Source organism: Polistes dominula, unplaced genomic scaffold, assembly GCF_049000335.1.
Source record: "Polistes dominula isolate Pdom_NZ unplaced genomic scaffold, Pdom_raw_medaka contig_18, whole genome shotgun sequence".
Classification (NCBI taxonomy): domain Eukaryota; kingdom Metazoa; phylum Arthropoda; class Insecta; order Hymenoptera; family Vespidae; genus Polistes; species Polistes dominula.
The window spans coordinates 4,364,296-4,383,397 of NW_028301164.1; the positions used below are offsets into that span (position 1 = coordinate 4,364,296).

The following is a 19,102-nucleotide window of genomic DNA, read 5'->3' on the forward strand; positions in this document are numbered from 1 at the left end:
CTTACGACAACGAAGAGGATCGTGTCTCTTCGAGATCGATCGATCGATCCAAAGATCTATCCATCGATCTCGAATAGATAAATCACGAATGACCGTGAGAAGATTAAATGGTTAGAGACGTCTAACATAAGTGGATTTTATCGAAAGAGTGGGAAAGAAAAACACATACATATATGTACATGCACAGATAAAAAAAAATCATGCAAACGATCTAATCTTCGTGACATTGCGAGTCCTATCGATACAAGTACATCGATCAAAGTTATTATTCAATTTCTATTTTTTTACTCTCTTTTTTTTCTTTTTCTTTACAGATAATTTTTCTATCCATCTAATTCATTCAAATAATTTAATGGAAAAAAGCTATGGAACAACAAGTGCATCCATCAACTTTCTTATTCTACTTTTCCTTTTATTTTGTTTAAATGTATATACATATATGTTTGTTAAATTATTCATCAAATAATTTATGAAAATTAAAAAAAAAACAAATGGATCGATCTAAACGTTGGTTATTACGAATACATATTTTTTTCTAATTAATTATTAATATAATAAATAATATATTATTAAATTAACAAATGCATTGATTCAATTGTGATTGTGCTAATTATTCAATCCATTTTTATTTTGCATCTCGTTTGTTTGTTCGTTCATTTATTTCAATCAATATTTTTACGAATCAAACATATAGAAAAACTTTATATATAAGTAATTCAGTGCCACAATGTTGGTTTCCAATAAACTTCGAAATTACTGAATTCAGAAATCAACATTTTATAACAAATCAACAACAACATGTGAATGAAGAAAGAAAAAAATAAACAAATAACTCAACACTATTACAAATGTTTAAAGAAAAAAAAATTGACGATTTGAAATGCGAATATTTGATATCTTTCATAGCAATCGCATAGTATTAACTTATTATCCAATTGAATATTCCATTCTGGGCACGTTCGAAAAACGGTAGACGAGTTTCTTCTTCTTCTTAAAAAGACACGAACACAACGATCGATGGCTACGATCATTATCATCGTCATCATCATCATCGTCATCATCAAAGTCCTGAGTCTCTCGGAATACTCGTCTTTCACTATTATTTCACGTCCGACTTTTACCAAGAATACAGGAATACGATAGAAAGAGAAAAAGAATATCGTAAGTTTCGAATAGTAAAAAGATGCGAGTTGAATATCAAAATGATAACCAGAGTTAGGGTATAATATCATCGGATCCGATCGATCCGATCGATGCTGAATCATGGTCTGATGTAAACTATCTACCGGATGTTTGAATCTATCGTGTATAACGCATGTTAAACGATCATGATCATAATCACAATGAACGGTGATGATTATGATGATTATGATGACAGGAGGATAGAAAAAAATCATTATCATAGGTATACGTGAATTTGTTCAAACAAAATTCAATAGAAAAAAAAAAAAAAAATAAATAAATTACGATGACGATGAAGAATAATTTGTGTTATAATCCCGTGTACAACACTACCGAGAAATATTTCGAATGTTTAATTCGTTTGTGTGTGTATGTATGTGTGTGTGAGTGTATTTGATTCTGTGGTTGTGGTTTGTTAATCGAACGAGTTCAACTTTGTGAAACTCAACTTTATAACTACATATTGCAACGATCGTTCGTTCTCCTTCAGTTCCGTCAGTGACAGTGTTGTGTTGCGAACTTGCTCGAAGGTTGAACCGCAATAATTACGAGTAGTTTTCCACGTGTTGCAATACTCAAAGCAAACCTCGCGCAACACAACAACTATAAACTTCGCGCGAAAGGGAATTACCTCTCGCTCTCTCTTTATCAATAATTTTATTTCTTTTCTATTCTTTTTTTTCTTCTTTCCCTTATACACAAAGTTGCTCATATATAAGTTAATGTAATTATTATTATATTTTATTTTAATTATCATCCAAATTTATGCAAGAAACTTGATGAAACAAATTTTTTTTTTCCAAAAGAATCGATAATAAAAAGCAAATTAAAAATGTAAACAAGTTAATTGTAATTAATCAAACTAATTGAGAAGTTCGTAGGTCAACGCGATTAGGAAAGTTTTTGTAGACTATACTAATTTTAGTATCCATAATTCTTATTTATAATCGGTCAAATTAGAACCTTCTTATCGTATTTATTCGCGAGCAAATAATATTTTATTTATATCTGTTTAATCCGTATCAAGAAAACAGAAATGATTAATTTTTGTCGGTGATAAAAACAAAACCAAAAAAAAAAAAAAATATACAACAACCTAATAATCTTAAACCTTATATAAATAAAATAATCGAATTAATATAAATTTTGAATAATAATTAAGCTTGTAATCAAAGAAAAAGAAGAAGAAACAAATCTTGCAATGCAATGCAAATCTAAAAAAAAAAAAATAAAATAAAAATTTCCAAAACTGTTTACTCCAAATCGATTAACTGAAAAATCATGTCTCTTTTTAATAATAAAAATAATTCATAATTTAAATATAAAATACATAAAAATTAATTTTATAATGAGAGAGAGAGAGTGAAAAAACAAAAAAAAAATGAAATATACGAACGAATTAATTAATTAACCAACGAACGAATTTCATCAAAGTTTTACAAACGAACAACCCACCCACCATCTTCACCACCTCACCCTTCTGACCCACCCCCACCTAACCATCTCCTCCTGTTCTTCCTCCTGGAAATTTCATAACCGGATAACGTGGTGGCTGCTGTTCTCTGCTCGTTGCATCGCGTTTCGCTTGAATTCCAAGAAAGTTCAAGGAACTAAACGCGATGCAATGAAGAACACACGTTGCACACTATATACACAATCACACACACACACACACACACACATGCTCGTCAATGTCGTCGTTGTCGTCAAAAACGAGTCACGATTATCGTCACGGATACAAGATCACCACCATATATACACACATACACACCACGGGTATGGTGGGTTTAAGAAAAATTAACTGACGAAGAAGAAGAAGAAGAAGAAGAAGAAGAAGAAGAAGAAGAAGTAGTAGAAGAGAAAATAGAAACGCAACAAACCTTGAAAGTCGAGTCGAAATATAATAAACGCGATTATAAACAATCCTCGAGTGAAAAACATTTTTTGGTTTCTTTTTGTTTTGTTTTTATTTCAAACGATAACGGTGTCTTTCTCACTCTCTCTTTCTATTTCTCTCTCTCTCTCTCTCTCTCTCTCTCTCTCTAAAGCTCATGCGCAAAACAGTTTAACATTTAAGTCAACCTCGTGTATTGGTATACTGTTTACCTATCCTATAAACACACATATATATATATGTATATAATATACACATGTTTCAATATGTTTACACACGTATATAAAAGGTGACTCAACGGAAAGTTGGTTTTATTCTACGATTAAATTTATAATTTATTATATAATATTATTTTTTTACATTATGTGAAATATTCTAAAAATTTATACGTTTTTTTTTTAAATAAAATAAAATTTCGTGTCTCGTGTGAAAGTGGAACAGAATTTTTTTTCCATTCAACGTTAAAACCTTCAAGTGTTCTTATCCCTCGTTGAAATCTCCAATAAAAACCGGTCATTTTGATCGATAATATAGTTAGAGGTTTAGTGGTATTATGGAAACTGGACAATTGATTTTTTTTAACAACCCTAATTTAAGTTTCATATCATAAATATTATCTAAAAAGAATATTCTAATACTATTATTTAAATAATTAAAATTAAGATCGAATTATGATCTGTGCGTTATTTGCATACATCAAAAAATAATCACACTATATTTATCGTATAGCTTTAAAAATATATATATAAATAAGTAATATGGTAATACCTTCATAGAAACGTGCAAGAATGTTATCTTGGTATTAATGTATTTAAAAGTTAAAAAAAAAAAATTAAAAAACAATATAACTTTATATATATATCGATTTTTACAACACACGATGACAACAACGAGTAGAATAACCATTCAACCTAACACCATACACCCACCCACCCTTCTCGAATTTTACTCTCGTTTTTCCTTATATGCAATGGTGTGCACAAAAACACGACACATGAAACTCAAACGTACATACACACATACGATTAGATGGAATATAGTATACATAAACATCTATAGAGAAAAAAAAAGATCGATAGACTGTGTGTAATGGTGTGTGTGTGTGTATGTGCTGCTTACACGACTACAAACAAAAACCACCGTTCAGAGTTTCGTCGTCGTTAACGTCGGTGTGCCGTCTATTAGAGAGGCTCGTGTATGCCGTCAAGGCTGCAGGTAATCGAGGTAATTTGATGGGATTGTACCTATCGGAGAAGAGGCGAGGCCTCGGACAAAGATAGAGAAAGAAAAGAAAAAAGAAAGAGAGAAAAAGAGAGTGAGAGAGAGAGAGAAAGAGAGAGTCCAGTCAAAGAGAAGTTCAGGGGGCCACCGCCAATTTGCTGCTCGACGAGATTAAGCCCGCGAGAAAAAGAAATTGGAATCGAGACGAAAATTACCGATCCCACGTTTCACCCCCTCCCCTCCCCCTCTCTCTCTCTCTTATTCCTCCCCTTCATCCTCCTCCTACTCTTCTTTTTTTTCCTACTTTCTTCATTCTTTCTTCTATTTTATTATTTATTGTTTATCATTTGATCTTTATTTTCATATCGATTCGATCGTTATAATATAAAAAATATATTTTAATATTTTCATGGAAATATTTAAAACGACCCAGCCAATAAGATTGTTACACATTCTTCTGTATATTTCTATTCAAAAGTTATAATACTCACAAATATGTTATCGAATACATAGAATATATTTTAAATAAAATCAGACAACACAACTAATAAGATTGTTACACATTCTTCTGTATATTTCTATTCAAAAGTTATGATACTCACAAATATGTTATCGAATACATAGAATATATTTTAAATAAAATAAATATCTTAGAGAGGGACACACACACACACACACAATAGATTGAAAAATAATAATCAATCGATAAAGATCGGTAAAAGCTTAAGGATTTTGTGGCTATTCTTCAAAAGATTTGACGATAGAAGAATAAAAATAAGAAGAATAAGAATAAGAATAAGAATAAGAATAAGAAGAAGAAGAAGAAGAAGAAGAAGAAGAAAGAAGAAAGAAGAGGAATTAAAGGGGTGAGTCAGGGAGAAGAAGACCGTCGTCCGGCATTTTCCTCGAGGCGATAAAAGCTACATGACCCTTGAGACTACCTGGATACGAAAGAGAAACAGAAAAAAAGAAAAAGAAAGAAAGAGAGAGAGAGAGAGAGAGAGTAAGAAAAGGAATAAGTTGAGATCTAGAATTAGAGTCGGAACCATTAAAATCCAAAGGGATAATCGAGAGGGTCGAAAATCCTCGAAAGGAACTGCAACACAACTGGTTGTATCAACTTAACTCGAATAATATTTAATATTGGGTACATCGAAAGAAAAAAAAAAAAAGAAAAAGAAGAAGAAGAAGAAAAAATAATAAGAGAATAATGAAGAGATAGAGAAATGGATGGATTCTAGATTTTCGTTATAATTATAGAGTATGGTTTAAGAAAAAAATTTTAGGAGAGTATTTTGAAAAAAAAAAGAAAGATAAAATTTTGATGGAACACACTAATCACGAAATAACACGATCCAAAACGATACCGTTATACTATTCGTATAAGTATGTAAACGTAACATATAATATACGTTTAGAATTTAAAGTATTGGTACAAAATATTTGATTTACTGTTAAATGATAGGTATTTCCTTTTTGTAGGGAATTTTTTTTATTAAGATAGAATATATGTATATATGTAAATATTTAAATTTTAATAGAAGTGACGTGATATATTTTACAAATGAAATGTAATAGTATTTAAAGATTTATTAAAGATTATCTCTCTCAATTTATTTTATAAAATTATATATATTTTAAATAATATATTAAAAATTATATTTTCATTGGATTATAAATTAAATATTATTACATATGTAAATATATTTATTTAATTTGTAAAATAAATTTACTAATTAAATATTAAAATAGATAGAACAAATATTACAATCTAATTATGAAATAGATTTATAACAAAAATATACGAAACCGTTTAAGAAAAAGGATATTAAAGAAATGCAAAGAAAATAACATTCCTTCTCTTATAAATCTAATTTCTTATCACACAACTGTAAAAAGAGAAAAATAAATCATAAATCGATGACTTTAGAAAATAGAAAAGGTTGACGTTTTAAAAATTTTTGCTAGGAAAGAAAATACATCGAATAGCACGGTAGGTAAAAAAAAAAAATGAATAGAAAGAAACACATTGATTCGCAAAAATACGAGAAATGATAATGATGATGATAATGATGATGATGATGATGATGAGGATGATGTTATACACGACGGACATTTGGAAATATGTCTTTCACGTGTGTTCTTATTCGTTTCGTTTCGTTCATTCGAATGTGTTCAGTGGAAATCCGTAATATCGCTTTAAGTCGTTTGTTGCACGATAAATCATCGTTCAACGTTGAATTTCATTCTTTGATACACACATACATACACTCATATATCTATATCTTTTTTTTATCTTCATTCTCGTAAGAGAGTCATTAAAATGACGCAATTTGTTCTTTCTAATCGTCAAGAACAAATTCTTGGTTACAACTTTTACACATCATGTCAGCAACGTGTCGATTGACAGAGAAAAACGAGGTGAAAAATTAACAAATTAAAATTAAAAGAAAATATTATAGACAAATGTACGGAGAAAAAAATGAGAGAAATAAAAGATAAAAAAAAAAAGGATAAGAAATAAAAAATAGGGTGGACTAAAAAAAAAAACGTAAGAAATCTTAGGAAAAATGACACACCATGTCGAAATAGAAACTTTTACTTGGCACTCGATAAAAATCAAACACCATTTGCTACTCTTCCCTCATTTCTACACCCCCTTGCAACCCATGGCCCCCTGGCCCTCCCCGTTACTTCACGCTCTTTCGTCGTCTATCCTTTTTCTTTTAAAAAGTTCTTTTTGAGTCCTAAGAAGTAGAAAAAGTAGAAGAAAAAGACAAAAACAAACTTAACGAACTCCTACTTCTTTCCAAAAGTCGAGGAAAGGTTACCGGTGCGATAAACATCGCACCTCGTAACACTCCATTTTTTTTTTTTTACTTTTTTATATCTTTCTTCTACTTCTACTTCTACCTCTTCTTTTTAACTTTTATGTGTCTTGTCAGAAATACCTCGACCAAAAAGAAAAAAAAAATAAGAAAAAAAAATTGTCATCGTCGAGCAAATCTTTGAAAGGTGTTATATAAAAAATTATATCACACTATCATCACGTATATATATATATTACTTAATATAATAAAAAATATAATATATTAAAAATATTAAAAAATATTAAAATATTAAAAATTTTAAATATTAAAAATAATAAAAAATATATATTTATTTTATCGGATATTGAATTTTTGTAATATCTAATTTTAGAATTAATTAAATATATTTAATAATGGTCATTTAATTTATTTTAATAATTTTTATAACGCAACCCTGACGAAATAACCCTAAACGCATCATCAATCTTTCAACGAAATATCACGCGTAATTTTCATAAGAAACAAGTAAATAAACGATCGAACTTACGACATTTGTTATGTTAAAAAAAAAAAGAATAATATCAACAATAATAATAACAACACATAACACGTTGAAAATAAAAGAAAATAAAGCAAAAAAAAAATAAATAAATACCTGAGTTTTTTTTTTCATAACAACATGCTCAACACACATACGAAAAATAGAGTTTATAAACGTTAGAAGTAAGTACGTGTGTCTCACTTAAATCTAATAGAATTGTCAACGTGTTTAAAAATAAATATACATATATATAAACTATTTACTTGTATATATGTGTAACGTAAGAATTAGAAGAACGATACTAGCATAATTTTCCACGCGTATCTTTTACTCATTTTCTATCTTTCTTTAACTGACGATTGGCATCGGTTGCCAAGAGAATGATTTTCGTCAAAGTATTATAGACTTACTATTTACTAATACTACTATCTAACTGATATACCAATATACCATTAAATATTTAACACAATTTGACTTCTATTACTACTACCTGTAAACGTGATTTCCGAAAGATTTTCGTAGAATTTCTATTCCGGATTTAATGCGTTAAAATCTAACATAAGTTTTCTAAGATCAACTTGAGAAATCTTATTGACTCTTCTCTCTCCCTCTCCCTCTCCCTTTCTCTCTCGGCTTTCGGCTCTCTTTATATCCTCAGGGTTAAGAAAAGTTTAATTTGAGAGAGAGAGAGAGAGAGAGAGAGTAAGAAAAAGATAGATAGAAAGATTAAAAACAATGTTTCTTAATTACTATTGAAAAAACACGGGGAAAAAATTTATAAAGATAATTTATAATTGAAAATTAAATGAAAACGAAAAAGAAATAAAAATAGAAAAGAAGAAGAAGAAGAAAATATTCGCAAAGATCAAAAATGAAATCAACCGAAGAAACCTTCGCTAAAGTAAATATACGGCTTTATAACATTTAAAATTACATTCTATTAAATATTGAATATTTATTATCAAAAAGTGATCTTCATTTTGAGTAAATTGCATTCACTATTATCAATTTCTATTCTAACTTTCGTTTACAAATGTTTCTTTCACTCTTTGCATAGAACGGAACGAAAAACTGCATGTAGGAATCATTGCCAAGGTCTCTCTATCTTTCTATTTCTCTCTTTCGTAACACGGGTGGTCTCAAATGAAAATTTCATCATCGAAAAATAATTAATTTAACGCTTTTCTTTTTAATAAAACATGGGGAATTGTTCGTGAAGAAGAAATGAAGAAGTGAAGAGAAGATTTTTAGCATTAAATTTATAAAAACGAAAAATATTTAAGTACGCTTAATAATAATTTGATGTTTCTTTCTTTTTTTTTTTTTTTTTTGATTGTATTTACCTGTGTAGCATCTGAATAAGGTGTAGGAGAATTTTGATCCACAAGTAAAGATCCAAACATCGGAATACCGGAGCTTGAAGGGCTGTCTTGCTGTTGTGGCACCATTTTTGGTTCTTCCGTATAACACAAGTCGACGCAAAAAGGCTCTTTCACTTTAAAAAATATAAATTTTTCGTTTATCCTCACTTTATTTATTTATTTATTTATTTATTTATTTATTTCTTATTTATATTTTTTTAATTTATATTATTTATAGTTTTTATTTTTTAAATATAGCAATGAATTTATATAAATCAACGATCGCTAATCACCACACTTAAGTAGCTGGTTTTATTTTTTATTTATTTTTTTTGTTTTTTCAAAGTATCGTCGCACGGATACTCGCGTATCTTCTTTCGGTGACTCCGATGATCGATAATAATATATGAGTATGTATATATATGTATAATATATAAATGTATTTATAACTTGATATTTATCTATTAAATATATCGTATAGGAAAAAAACAAAATCACACACCTTCGGCGAATTTTAATTGTTTTTTTTTTTAACGAAATAAGAAAAAATATAACAAATTATATTTAATTATGCGGTTATTATTATTGAGTCCGTTTATTTATTTTCTTTATTTAATTTTATTTTGTTGATACGGTCATCTGTTCTTTTTATTTTAAAAATCGCGAAGAAGAGAACAGGATTTTCAATAGATCACAAAATCTAAGACTTCTTGGGATAAGAAAAACTGATTTTCGATTCCCTTTTCGTCCTAAATTTCAAATTAATCCTTTTTTCAATTCTCTCGCGAATTAAAAAATAAGAACAAAATAATATAATAAAGCCTAAAAAAAAATTATTTTCTAGGCGTTTTTGCCACCACCAAAACTGAGTATACGTTTTTTCTTTCGTGCGGCGGGGGTTGGTGAATTTGTGTTTGATATTTTCACTTGAGAAAAAGGGAAAAAAGAAATTCGTAGAACAACACCCGACGAAAACCAACACGACGATCGCGACTCGTTTTTGTTTTTTTACGTGATGATTTTAATTTCTTCTTCTGTTTTTTTATATATATATTTTTTTTTTCAATCAATCAATCAATCAATCGATCGATCAATCAATCAATCAATCAATTAGTATAGTCCGTGTGTATCTTTATATTTCTTTCGAATTGTCTTAAAAAACAATTTTTTCACAAATCTCTTCGTTTATTATGTTCGTCTATTTTAATTTCCTCGCGACGAGGAATTAAAAAAAAGCGAACTAGTTACTCGCGAAACACGGCAAGTAAATGTTTGTCGTAGTTGCAGTTGTAGTTGTTGTTGTTGATGATGATTTTTTTTTCGTAAAAGAAATCACACGCATTTAAGATGATTAATTTTTAACCACGAGTTTAGATTAATCCTTTGAGAATTAGAGTTCTCTCTCACATTTAACTGTTATTTTTGCTGCTGCTGCTGCTGCTTCTTTAGCTGCTGCTGCTACTGCTGCTGCTGCTGCTGCTGCTGCAACTTTTGCTGCTGCTTTTGCTGCTACTGCTGCTGCTGCTTCTGCTTCTGCTTCTGTTCGTAATCGTCGTTGTAGATTAATAAATTATCCCAGAAAAAAAAAATTAAAAAAAATTAATAATCGAAATGAATCTTCTTCTTCTTCTTCGTCTTCTTCTTCTTCTTCTTCTTCTTGTAAAAAATTTTCGTCTTATCGACGGTAAAAAAAAAAAAACTCCTCCCCCAGTTTCCCGACGACAACACAACGATGAAAATAAAAACTAAAACGAAAACTAAAACGACGTAAGAAGATTTTCCTCCGATGTGTTGATTTCTTCTCTACACACGCGGTAACTTCTTCGCGCACGCGTTTACGAAATTTGACAAATACAAAACTTTAACCACGAGATTCTCCTTGTTTTCTTCTAAGGGAGGAGAGAAAAGAAGAAGAAGAAGAGAAGAGAAGAAAAACCAAAATCAAAACAAACAAAAATATATATTCCGTATAATAAATGTATAAATATTTATACACACGAAATTTGTTCGAATATCAAATCAAATGTCTCCGATATTTAAATATACGTTAAACACATGTACATACATAAATAAATATGTATAGATATATTATATATAATATATTAATATGTATAATTAATCTTAATAATCCCGATTATTATTCATTATTAAAATTATTAAATACTATAAGTATATAAATAATAATAATAAATAAATAAAAAACGACGTAACAATAATAATTAAAAAAAAAAATAAAATAAAATAATTTCAATTTATTTTTTTGTTTACTTTTTAAATTTTACGTTTTAGGCGAAAATCTTCTCGTATAATACGCTCGACGATCACTCGATAACATTATCGCCCGGGCGAGATATTCGCTTAACGGAACGATACTCGCTCTACGAGCGCTCATGTGCTACTGACTCGTGCCACGATCGAACTCCTGACTGTATACTAACGCGCCGCATCAGCTGGTGCGTGAATCCAGAAACGACGGACTGACTACTACTACTACTCTCGACGACGATGAGGAGGAGGACGACGACGACGATCGACGACGGCTACGACGGTGGGGTAGTGGTGGTTCTGGTACTGGTGGTGGTGGTGGTGGTTGGTGGTTGTGGTGGTGGGTACGACGACGACGACGGAAACGAAACGACTATGACGGTGGCAGCAGCAGCAACACCAACACCAATAAACCAATACCAGCACACAACCAGCAACCAGCAGCCAGCAGCAGCAGCAACATTGATGGTGACGTAGTCCGTTCAACTATATCTTTCTCTTTCTATCTTCCTAACACACTTTCACACCTATAGATATATATATATATATATTTGTTCCTCCCACCACCACCACCACCACCACCACCACCACGGACGAAAGCAAACGTATATACACGCTCAGTTTCTCCTCTCTGCGGCCAATCGACGCGCGCGCGCAAACCCTCTCTCCTTTACGTATATTATACTACTCGTTCTTCGAATAAGAGTGAGAGAGAAGGGTGAAGGTGGGGGGAACTTTGAGAACACCCTAGGTGGGTGGTTGCTGGATTGAGAGTGTGAGAGAGAGACAGCCCTTTAAAGCTACTCGCTAATCACCTTCTCTTCTACTCTTATTCTTATTCTTATTCTTATTTCTTTATTTTTTTTTTTTTTTTTTTTTAATATCAATCAAAGGTGTGACATACACCTACGAGCCCTTTTAATTATTTTTTTTGCAAATGCAATCTGGTTATTTTGATATTAATTGTTCCTACCGATTAACCAATTGCAAATACATTTTAATCTTCTTAAGTTTGCAAGTCTTCGAATAAGGGAGAGTGTAACCTTAATGAGTGGACGAAAAGATTGACAAGAGTCCCTTAAAGTTTTTACTCCCTAATTACTTTTTTATTTTTAATTTATTTTTTTCTTTTTTATCATTCGTTTTCTTGATTAGAATAAGACACAAACCAAAAAAAAAAGGATAACCCTTAAAAAAGAAATTAGTTCCTGTTTTTAAACGCAACACCTGTACACCTGTGTTTATCACAAATTGTTCTTGCTTTAGGGCTTGATCGATTATCGCTAATTCGTTCGACACGTGCCACCATAGAAAGAGAAAATGAGTGAGTGAGAGAGTGAGACTTGGAACTTTTACTTCAAAAAATATTTGATTGATCTTTATTCCGTGAGAAAAGTGTTATTATATTACAAATTCTGGCAGGTGCGAAATGAAAATTAAACGATCTACAGTTTTATCGTTATCTTACCTACACATATGTATGTATGTATCTATATTTGAGTGTGTAGATATGTATGTATAGCAAATATATAAAAATATGTGTGTTTAGATAGATACTTGTAACATTATCGTCGTTGTGAAACATTTGCATTAATAAATGTTTCTTACTTACAATATGAATCTTTATATTCGTATTATTAAACACACACACACACATATATGTATGTATTTCAACATTTCTTTTCATATTTCGCAGGATCCTTTTCGTATTTTTGAAGTGTACGAAGTAAGAAGAGTACTCGAACGAAGCAACCAAACATCCACACACCCACCAACCCCCACTCGTAAAAATGATTTCTTTCCACGCATTTTTCTCTTATACTAAACTTCGAGATACGACCTCGTAAAAAAATCGACGTTGCGAGGTGAACGAGAAAAGAGGGAGGAGGAGGAGGAGGAGGAAATGGTGAGAATGTTTTCTATTGGTGGGGGAGTTTACGCGTATGGACCAACTTTCACGACCACCTTCGTGGTTTTGTCGTCAAAATAATCTTTCCTATAGTGAAACCGCATTGGAGCTTATAATGTTCGTAATATTCTCTCCTCTCTCTCTCTCTCTCTCTCTCTCACTGCTTTTTTTATACTCCAATGAAAACCATGTACGAGCTTAAAATAAATGAGTACACGATTTTTGTCTCTTTAACAAAATTTCTTTAATTTGTTTCTAAATACTTTTGATTTATCCAACACGAATACACATACGTACCTGAAACATTCATTCATTTGAATGATCAATTAGAAATCAATTATTACTTACAAATTATTTTTATAATAAATAAATTATTTAAATTATGACAAAATTATGACAATATTTAATTAGGTAAATGTTATAAGAAATATTTATGAACATTTCTTGAACTTTTTAATATTTATTTTCTATTATCTAATAGAATTATAATAGAATAGAATTATAATTATTATAATAATTATAATTATTTAATTTATTATATATATAATATAAAAAAATATAAATTATATTATATATTATGTAGGATTATTGGGTTCTTCTAAATGAATATTAACACAAAATATAATTTTATAACCAGAAAACTTTAATATTTAAGTGCACAAGGAATGGCACGTCTTTACCGAAGGGCTGTTTCTTATAGACTAAAAAAAAGGAACGAACGCTTACACACAATAGGCATATGGTCAGGTCAGTCCATCGGCGGCATTCATGACGTCAGCCGATCCCCACACCATGCAAGTTTAGACGTGTTAATAGAAAACTATGGCCCTCTTAGACCAGAAAGAAGAGAACCAAAGAGATTGATTTTCGTTCTTGAATCCGAGTTACATATTCCAACATATTATATATATATTTATAAATTAAATAAAATAAATAATATTTTAATATATATTAAAATAAATATAATAAAATAAATATATATTACATATTATTATAATTATAATAATATATTTATGATCACATTTTTCAAACATTTTAATATTAATTAAATTTAATATTAATTTTTTTATTATTTAATATAAATATTTATAAACCCATTTCTCCAAATTTTCATACTTTTTAATACGAATTATTAATAAAAAGTTTTAATAGGAAAATTGATTAATATAATTTGATGATAAATTAATGATTGAACAAAATTCATTTAGAAAAAAATGAGATTTGGAAGATTATAGAAAAGTTTTGAAGATTATTTTTGATGTATAAAATCCAGTAGTAATCGTCTATCTCGTTTTAATCCTTTTCCTTATCGATTATCGGCCAACGAGCCTTCAAGTTCGTCAGGGTCGATTCCTTCGAGACGAGAATGCGAGGTTAAACCGGATTCACTCTCATGGGTAATCGATGTCCGTAAGAAGAAATCTACGTCCTTCCTCGAATATGTAAGACGTGAACGAAACTTATTGTACATATTTAAAAGATCTTAATTATAAATCAATATGAAAATAAGAAAATACAAAATAACAAGAAAAAGATCATTTGTTCGATAAGAATTCGATAAATTTTTTCAAGATGTCGTCATTTTTCCAAATCTATGCAAACAACAAAACAAAAATATGAAAAATATGTTAGAAGATTCTTTTTCTTGTTTTATTTCTATTTTTTTTTTTTCTGTACTTTCAAAGAAATTCACTCAAGCAAATTTCCTCCCCCTTTACCCCTACTCTTTCTTATATTTATGATTTATACTTTTATATTTGTACGACTTTGAAAGAGGCCGCTTCTTCTTCTTCTTCTTCTTCTTCTATTACTTCATTTTTTTTGCTATGTGTAAGTGTGTGTATGTTTAAGTAAATAAAAAATTTGGACGGTCTCACGATAGAAAGAAAGAAAAAAAGAAAGAAAGAGAGAGAGAGAGAGAGAGAGAGAGAGAGAGAGAAAGAGTGAGAACATCTACGCAAGTTTTTCAGTACTAAAAATATATCGTAAGTAATACGAACAAATATGTAATGTTACATGTGTATTAAATTGTTATTTATATTTCAAAGGAAATATTTTCAAGTTTGTTAAATGTTATAAAAAATAAAAAAAAAAATAAAAAAAATTACAACGATATAAGAAAAAGAACAACAACAATAAAAACATCAAATCAAATAAATCATTATAAAATAAGGTTTGACGCGTTTACGATCGAACCAAACTTATATAACTCTATATGTATAATCATCTAATAACTATCCTCTAACTGTTTTTTATATATTACAAATAGGAAAGAGAAAAATATAACAAAAAATCTTCTACAAGATACTTAACACCAGTTGGCAGTGTCATAAAAACAAAATGACTTATAATCGATAAAAAGAAAGATAATAAAATATAAAAAACAAAACAACCATAAAATATATTTAAATAATTAGATCAGCGTCACTCAACTCAACATATTAACCAATAATATATACATACATGTATACATACATATGTAATAGAATAACGATGACTGTACATTATAAGAATGTATAAGTATAATATTTTACTTCTCTACCTGTAATTATTTCGTTCGTTCAAGGTTTCCCTTATTCAACTTGAAGAAAAGAAAATAATAAAAAAAAAAATACGAGAAAGAAATAAAAAAGAAAAAAAAACAGAAAAGTTAAATACCAATTGAGACAAACGGAAAAAGTATTGAAGTTTATGGGTAACGTAGGGTGGTGGTACAGGGGGTAGGCGAGGGGATGAGCGGGACTAGTGCAGTGTTGACCGGTTGACCGGATGCTAACTGCAACTCACAAGAATACTAAACGTTTGGTGCCGATGTGTCTTTACACGGAAAATATATTCTTGACGATATTATCCACAAAGTTTCACCTCTCCCCACCCACTCTTTTTCTTTCTATTTAATGGGGTTGGTGATATAAGGGTGAAGGGAAAACCTTGGTCCTATCGATAAACCACACACTACAAAAATGTGGTCTATTTGTTTTCCATTTCGAATTCGTTTTCATTATCTTTTATCTTATTTATTTATCTTTCATCTCAATCTCTTGTTTCTCTTTTTCTATCTTTTCTATCTTTCCCCTTGGTTTGTTCTTTTTATCATCTTCCTCATTTTTTTTTTTTTTGTTCTTTTCTTCTTTTTCGGTTCAATATTTGAATTTGAATTTGTATTTTATTTTATTTTATTTTATTTTATTTTATTTTATTTTATATTGGATAGTTTTGTGTTATTTATTTTAATTTATATTATGCAGTTACTTACCACAAACGAAAGATTATTTGATTTTTTTTTGTTGATAATAATCGAAATATAGATAAGAAGTTTTATCGCGATCAAATTTCTATTAGCTTGTGTTTGTAATTTAATATTTCTTTTTTTCTATTTTGTAAAGGAAATTACGAGAACGTTTTTTGGTTGAATTTTTATGACAGTTTTATAAGGTGAATAGAATTTTGTATAAATACACTTATTATTTATTATAATTATTACCATAAATACAATTGCATTTATTAGAATTATATTATATACAATTATACAATTATTATTAAATAAATTTATATTTATATATAATATTTATATAATAATATATTAATAATACAATATTTATTATTAGTAGTATTTTTATAGCAGTATTACTATATAAATATTAATTAAATATTTAATTAATAATTATCTAATTTATTTAATAATAATAATAGATTAATCTAATAAATAATCTATGTAATAATTATATGAAATAATTAAATAAGATAAATAAAAAATAAAATAATTAATACGTGAGAAAGTTTAATCAAAATAATAATCCATTATTCATTTTAAATAAATTCAATTTAATTATTTTGAGAAATAGAAAAAAAACCATTGGATTTTGATTGTTAAATAAATTTTTAAGTATATTTACTAAAATCCTTTAATTTTCTATTGACACATTAAACTTCTATGTGTAATTTTCTAATTTCAAATATCGTTATTAGATTTGTCTTCGATAAAAATGTATTTTTATATATATGTATGGTAAAAAAAAAAAAAAAAATAGAACAGAAGAGTGGAAAAATTTAAGGAAGGAGTAAGTAAACACACATGGTTTATGTTTGGATGTATGGGTGTGTGTATACGTGTATTTCTTGATGCTCCTAGAGAGTCATCGATATAAATGGATATAAACGCGGGAAAAGTGCCGTGCGGGAAGTTATGGCGGGTTGCTCGACCAACGTATAAACCTTTCTCGACGACGATTAGTCATCGACACTCATGAACTATCGTCCAATGGAAAAATAAAAAATAAAAAGAAACAACAAAATTATGATAAGCCCCGTTCCTGTCGACTACGCAAGTTATGCATAATACATATATATACATATATATTTATTCTATATATTATATACCTATGTATGTATGTATGTATGTGTATGTATGTATTTGTAACATACACTTTATTTTAAAGCATTGGTTTGGTCAAGAAAATTACTCAACGATTTATAAAAAAACAAATTTTGTATCTTATGTCAAAATGGTCACAAATTTTTCCTACTATCTAATAATTATCTAATATTTATCTGTGTATACTATCAGTCTAAAGTTTGAAATTACTTAGTTAGAGATATAAAAGATTTTTTTTTTCATAAAAAATAAATGCAACTTATGATTTAACATGTTTTATATTCGATAAATATAATTTTTATTTCAAATTGCATTCTGATAAAAAAAATAAAAAACAACTGGTTTAATTTTTAAGGACAGTTACCTATCTATAAGTTATTTTGACTATTAATTTTACTACACAAAAGTATTACGAATAAAATAAAATTTGTATAATAATCTGTATTGTAAAAAAAAAAAAAAAAAAAAATTGAAACTTACAACTCATATAATACAGATGCATATAATCTCGTATCTACTTTTCTCGTATTATTATTCTACATTGTATTTAACGATTAGTTTCGCAAATTTCATTTCAGGTTTTACGATAAGAAAATTTCACGCTTAACACGATTCATCGATATCCGTTTAAAAACATTTTCATTTGCAATCAAAGTATCTCTTATTCGATTGCTTATATTATTTTTGTCCTTTACTTTTCCTTATTATTTTTTCTTTTTTTTTTTAATTTTATTTTTATTTTTTTATAATTTACGATGTTATATAATTCTTACGAGTGTGCATAATTCCGTCGTTGTCGTAGTCGTCGTCATTTGTGGTGTCCTACGTAAGGAAAATATATATGTATATACTATACATATATATATATATATATAAGTAGAAACTTTACACGTTTTTGATAGGCACGCTTGTTCGAGTATAACAGAAAACGATATATCGGAATTAAAACGTATTTACTGCAAAACCCAGATAAGTCCCCACGATCTTGAGTGTTATCATTATCGTTATGTACAGAATGACTATTGACCCTGCTCTAACATTGATTGATTTTCAAATATATATATGTATATACTGTTCCCTTATATATATTCAACAAAAAAAAAGAAAAAAAATTTAAAAAGAAGACACAAAATTAAAAATCACGCGATAATATCATTTTCCTACTGTTTTCTCTGACGATTTTTTCATTTCTTTCTTTTTCTTTTTTTTGTTTGATTATTTTTTTCTTTTTTAATCGTATTTTTCTTTTCTTTTTTTTTTTTTTTTTTTTTAAGTTTAATACAGATGCATATATTATATACATATCATGTTTTATTATCTTTGAATTCATATCGAAAAAAAATAGTTTATGATAGTTTGACATCAAATATTGAATTTTATTATTAGATAAAGTAATATGCGTAATAAAATTGAGAGTAAAGAAGATTATATCTGAGTTTTCTTATAATAATTCTTTGTAAGTAAAATGAAAATTTAATTTAGCTTTATGATGAATATCCTATATTTGAATACATGAAAACATTGATTAGTTAAATAAATTAATT

At 28.6% G+C, this 19,102-nt stretch overlaps 1 protein-coding gene across 5 annotated transcripts in view; it reads right to left on the bottom strand.

Moving 5' to 3' along the window:
- LOC107070131 (uncharacterized) overlaps positions 1 to 11,435 on the bottom strand; it is a 30,468-nt gene extending 19,033 nt beyond the window's left edge. Inside the window, exons 1-3 of one of the 5 annotated variants that reach the window (XM_089178766.1) lie at positions 11,278 to 11,435; positions 10,417 to 10,542; positions 8,992 to 9,143 (exon numbers count right to left, since the gene is read on the bottom strand). In XM_089178766.1, the coding sequence (XP_089034892.1) occupies positions 8,992 to 9,096 (105 nt within the window). In that variant the 5' untranslated portion in view covers positions 9,097 to 9,143; positions 10,417 to 10,542; positions 11,278 to 11,435. Of the gene's footprint in view, positions 1 to 8,991; positions 9,144 to 10,416; positions 10,549 to 11,277 lie in introns of all 5 variants that reach the window. The other 4 variants (XM_089178767.1, XM_015328036.2, XM_089178769.1 and 1 more) reach the window with 4 other exon arrangements.
- Positions 11,436 to 19,102: the final 7,667 nt, after the last annotated feature.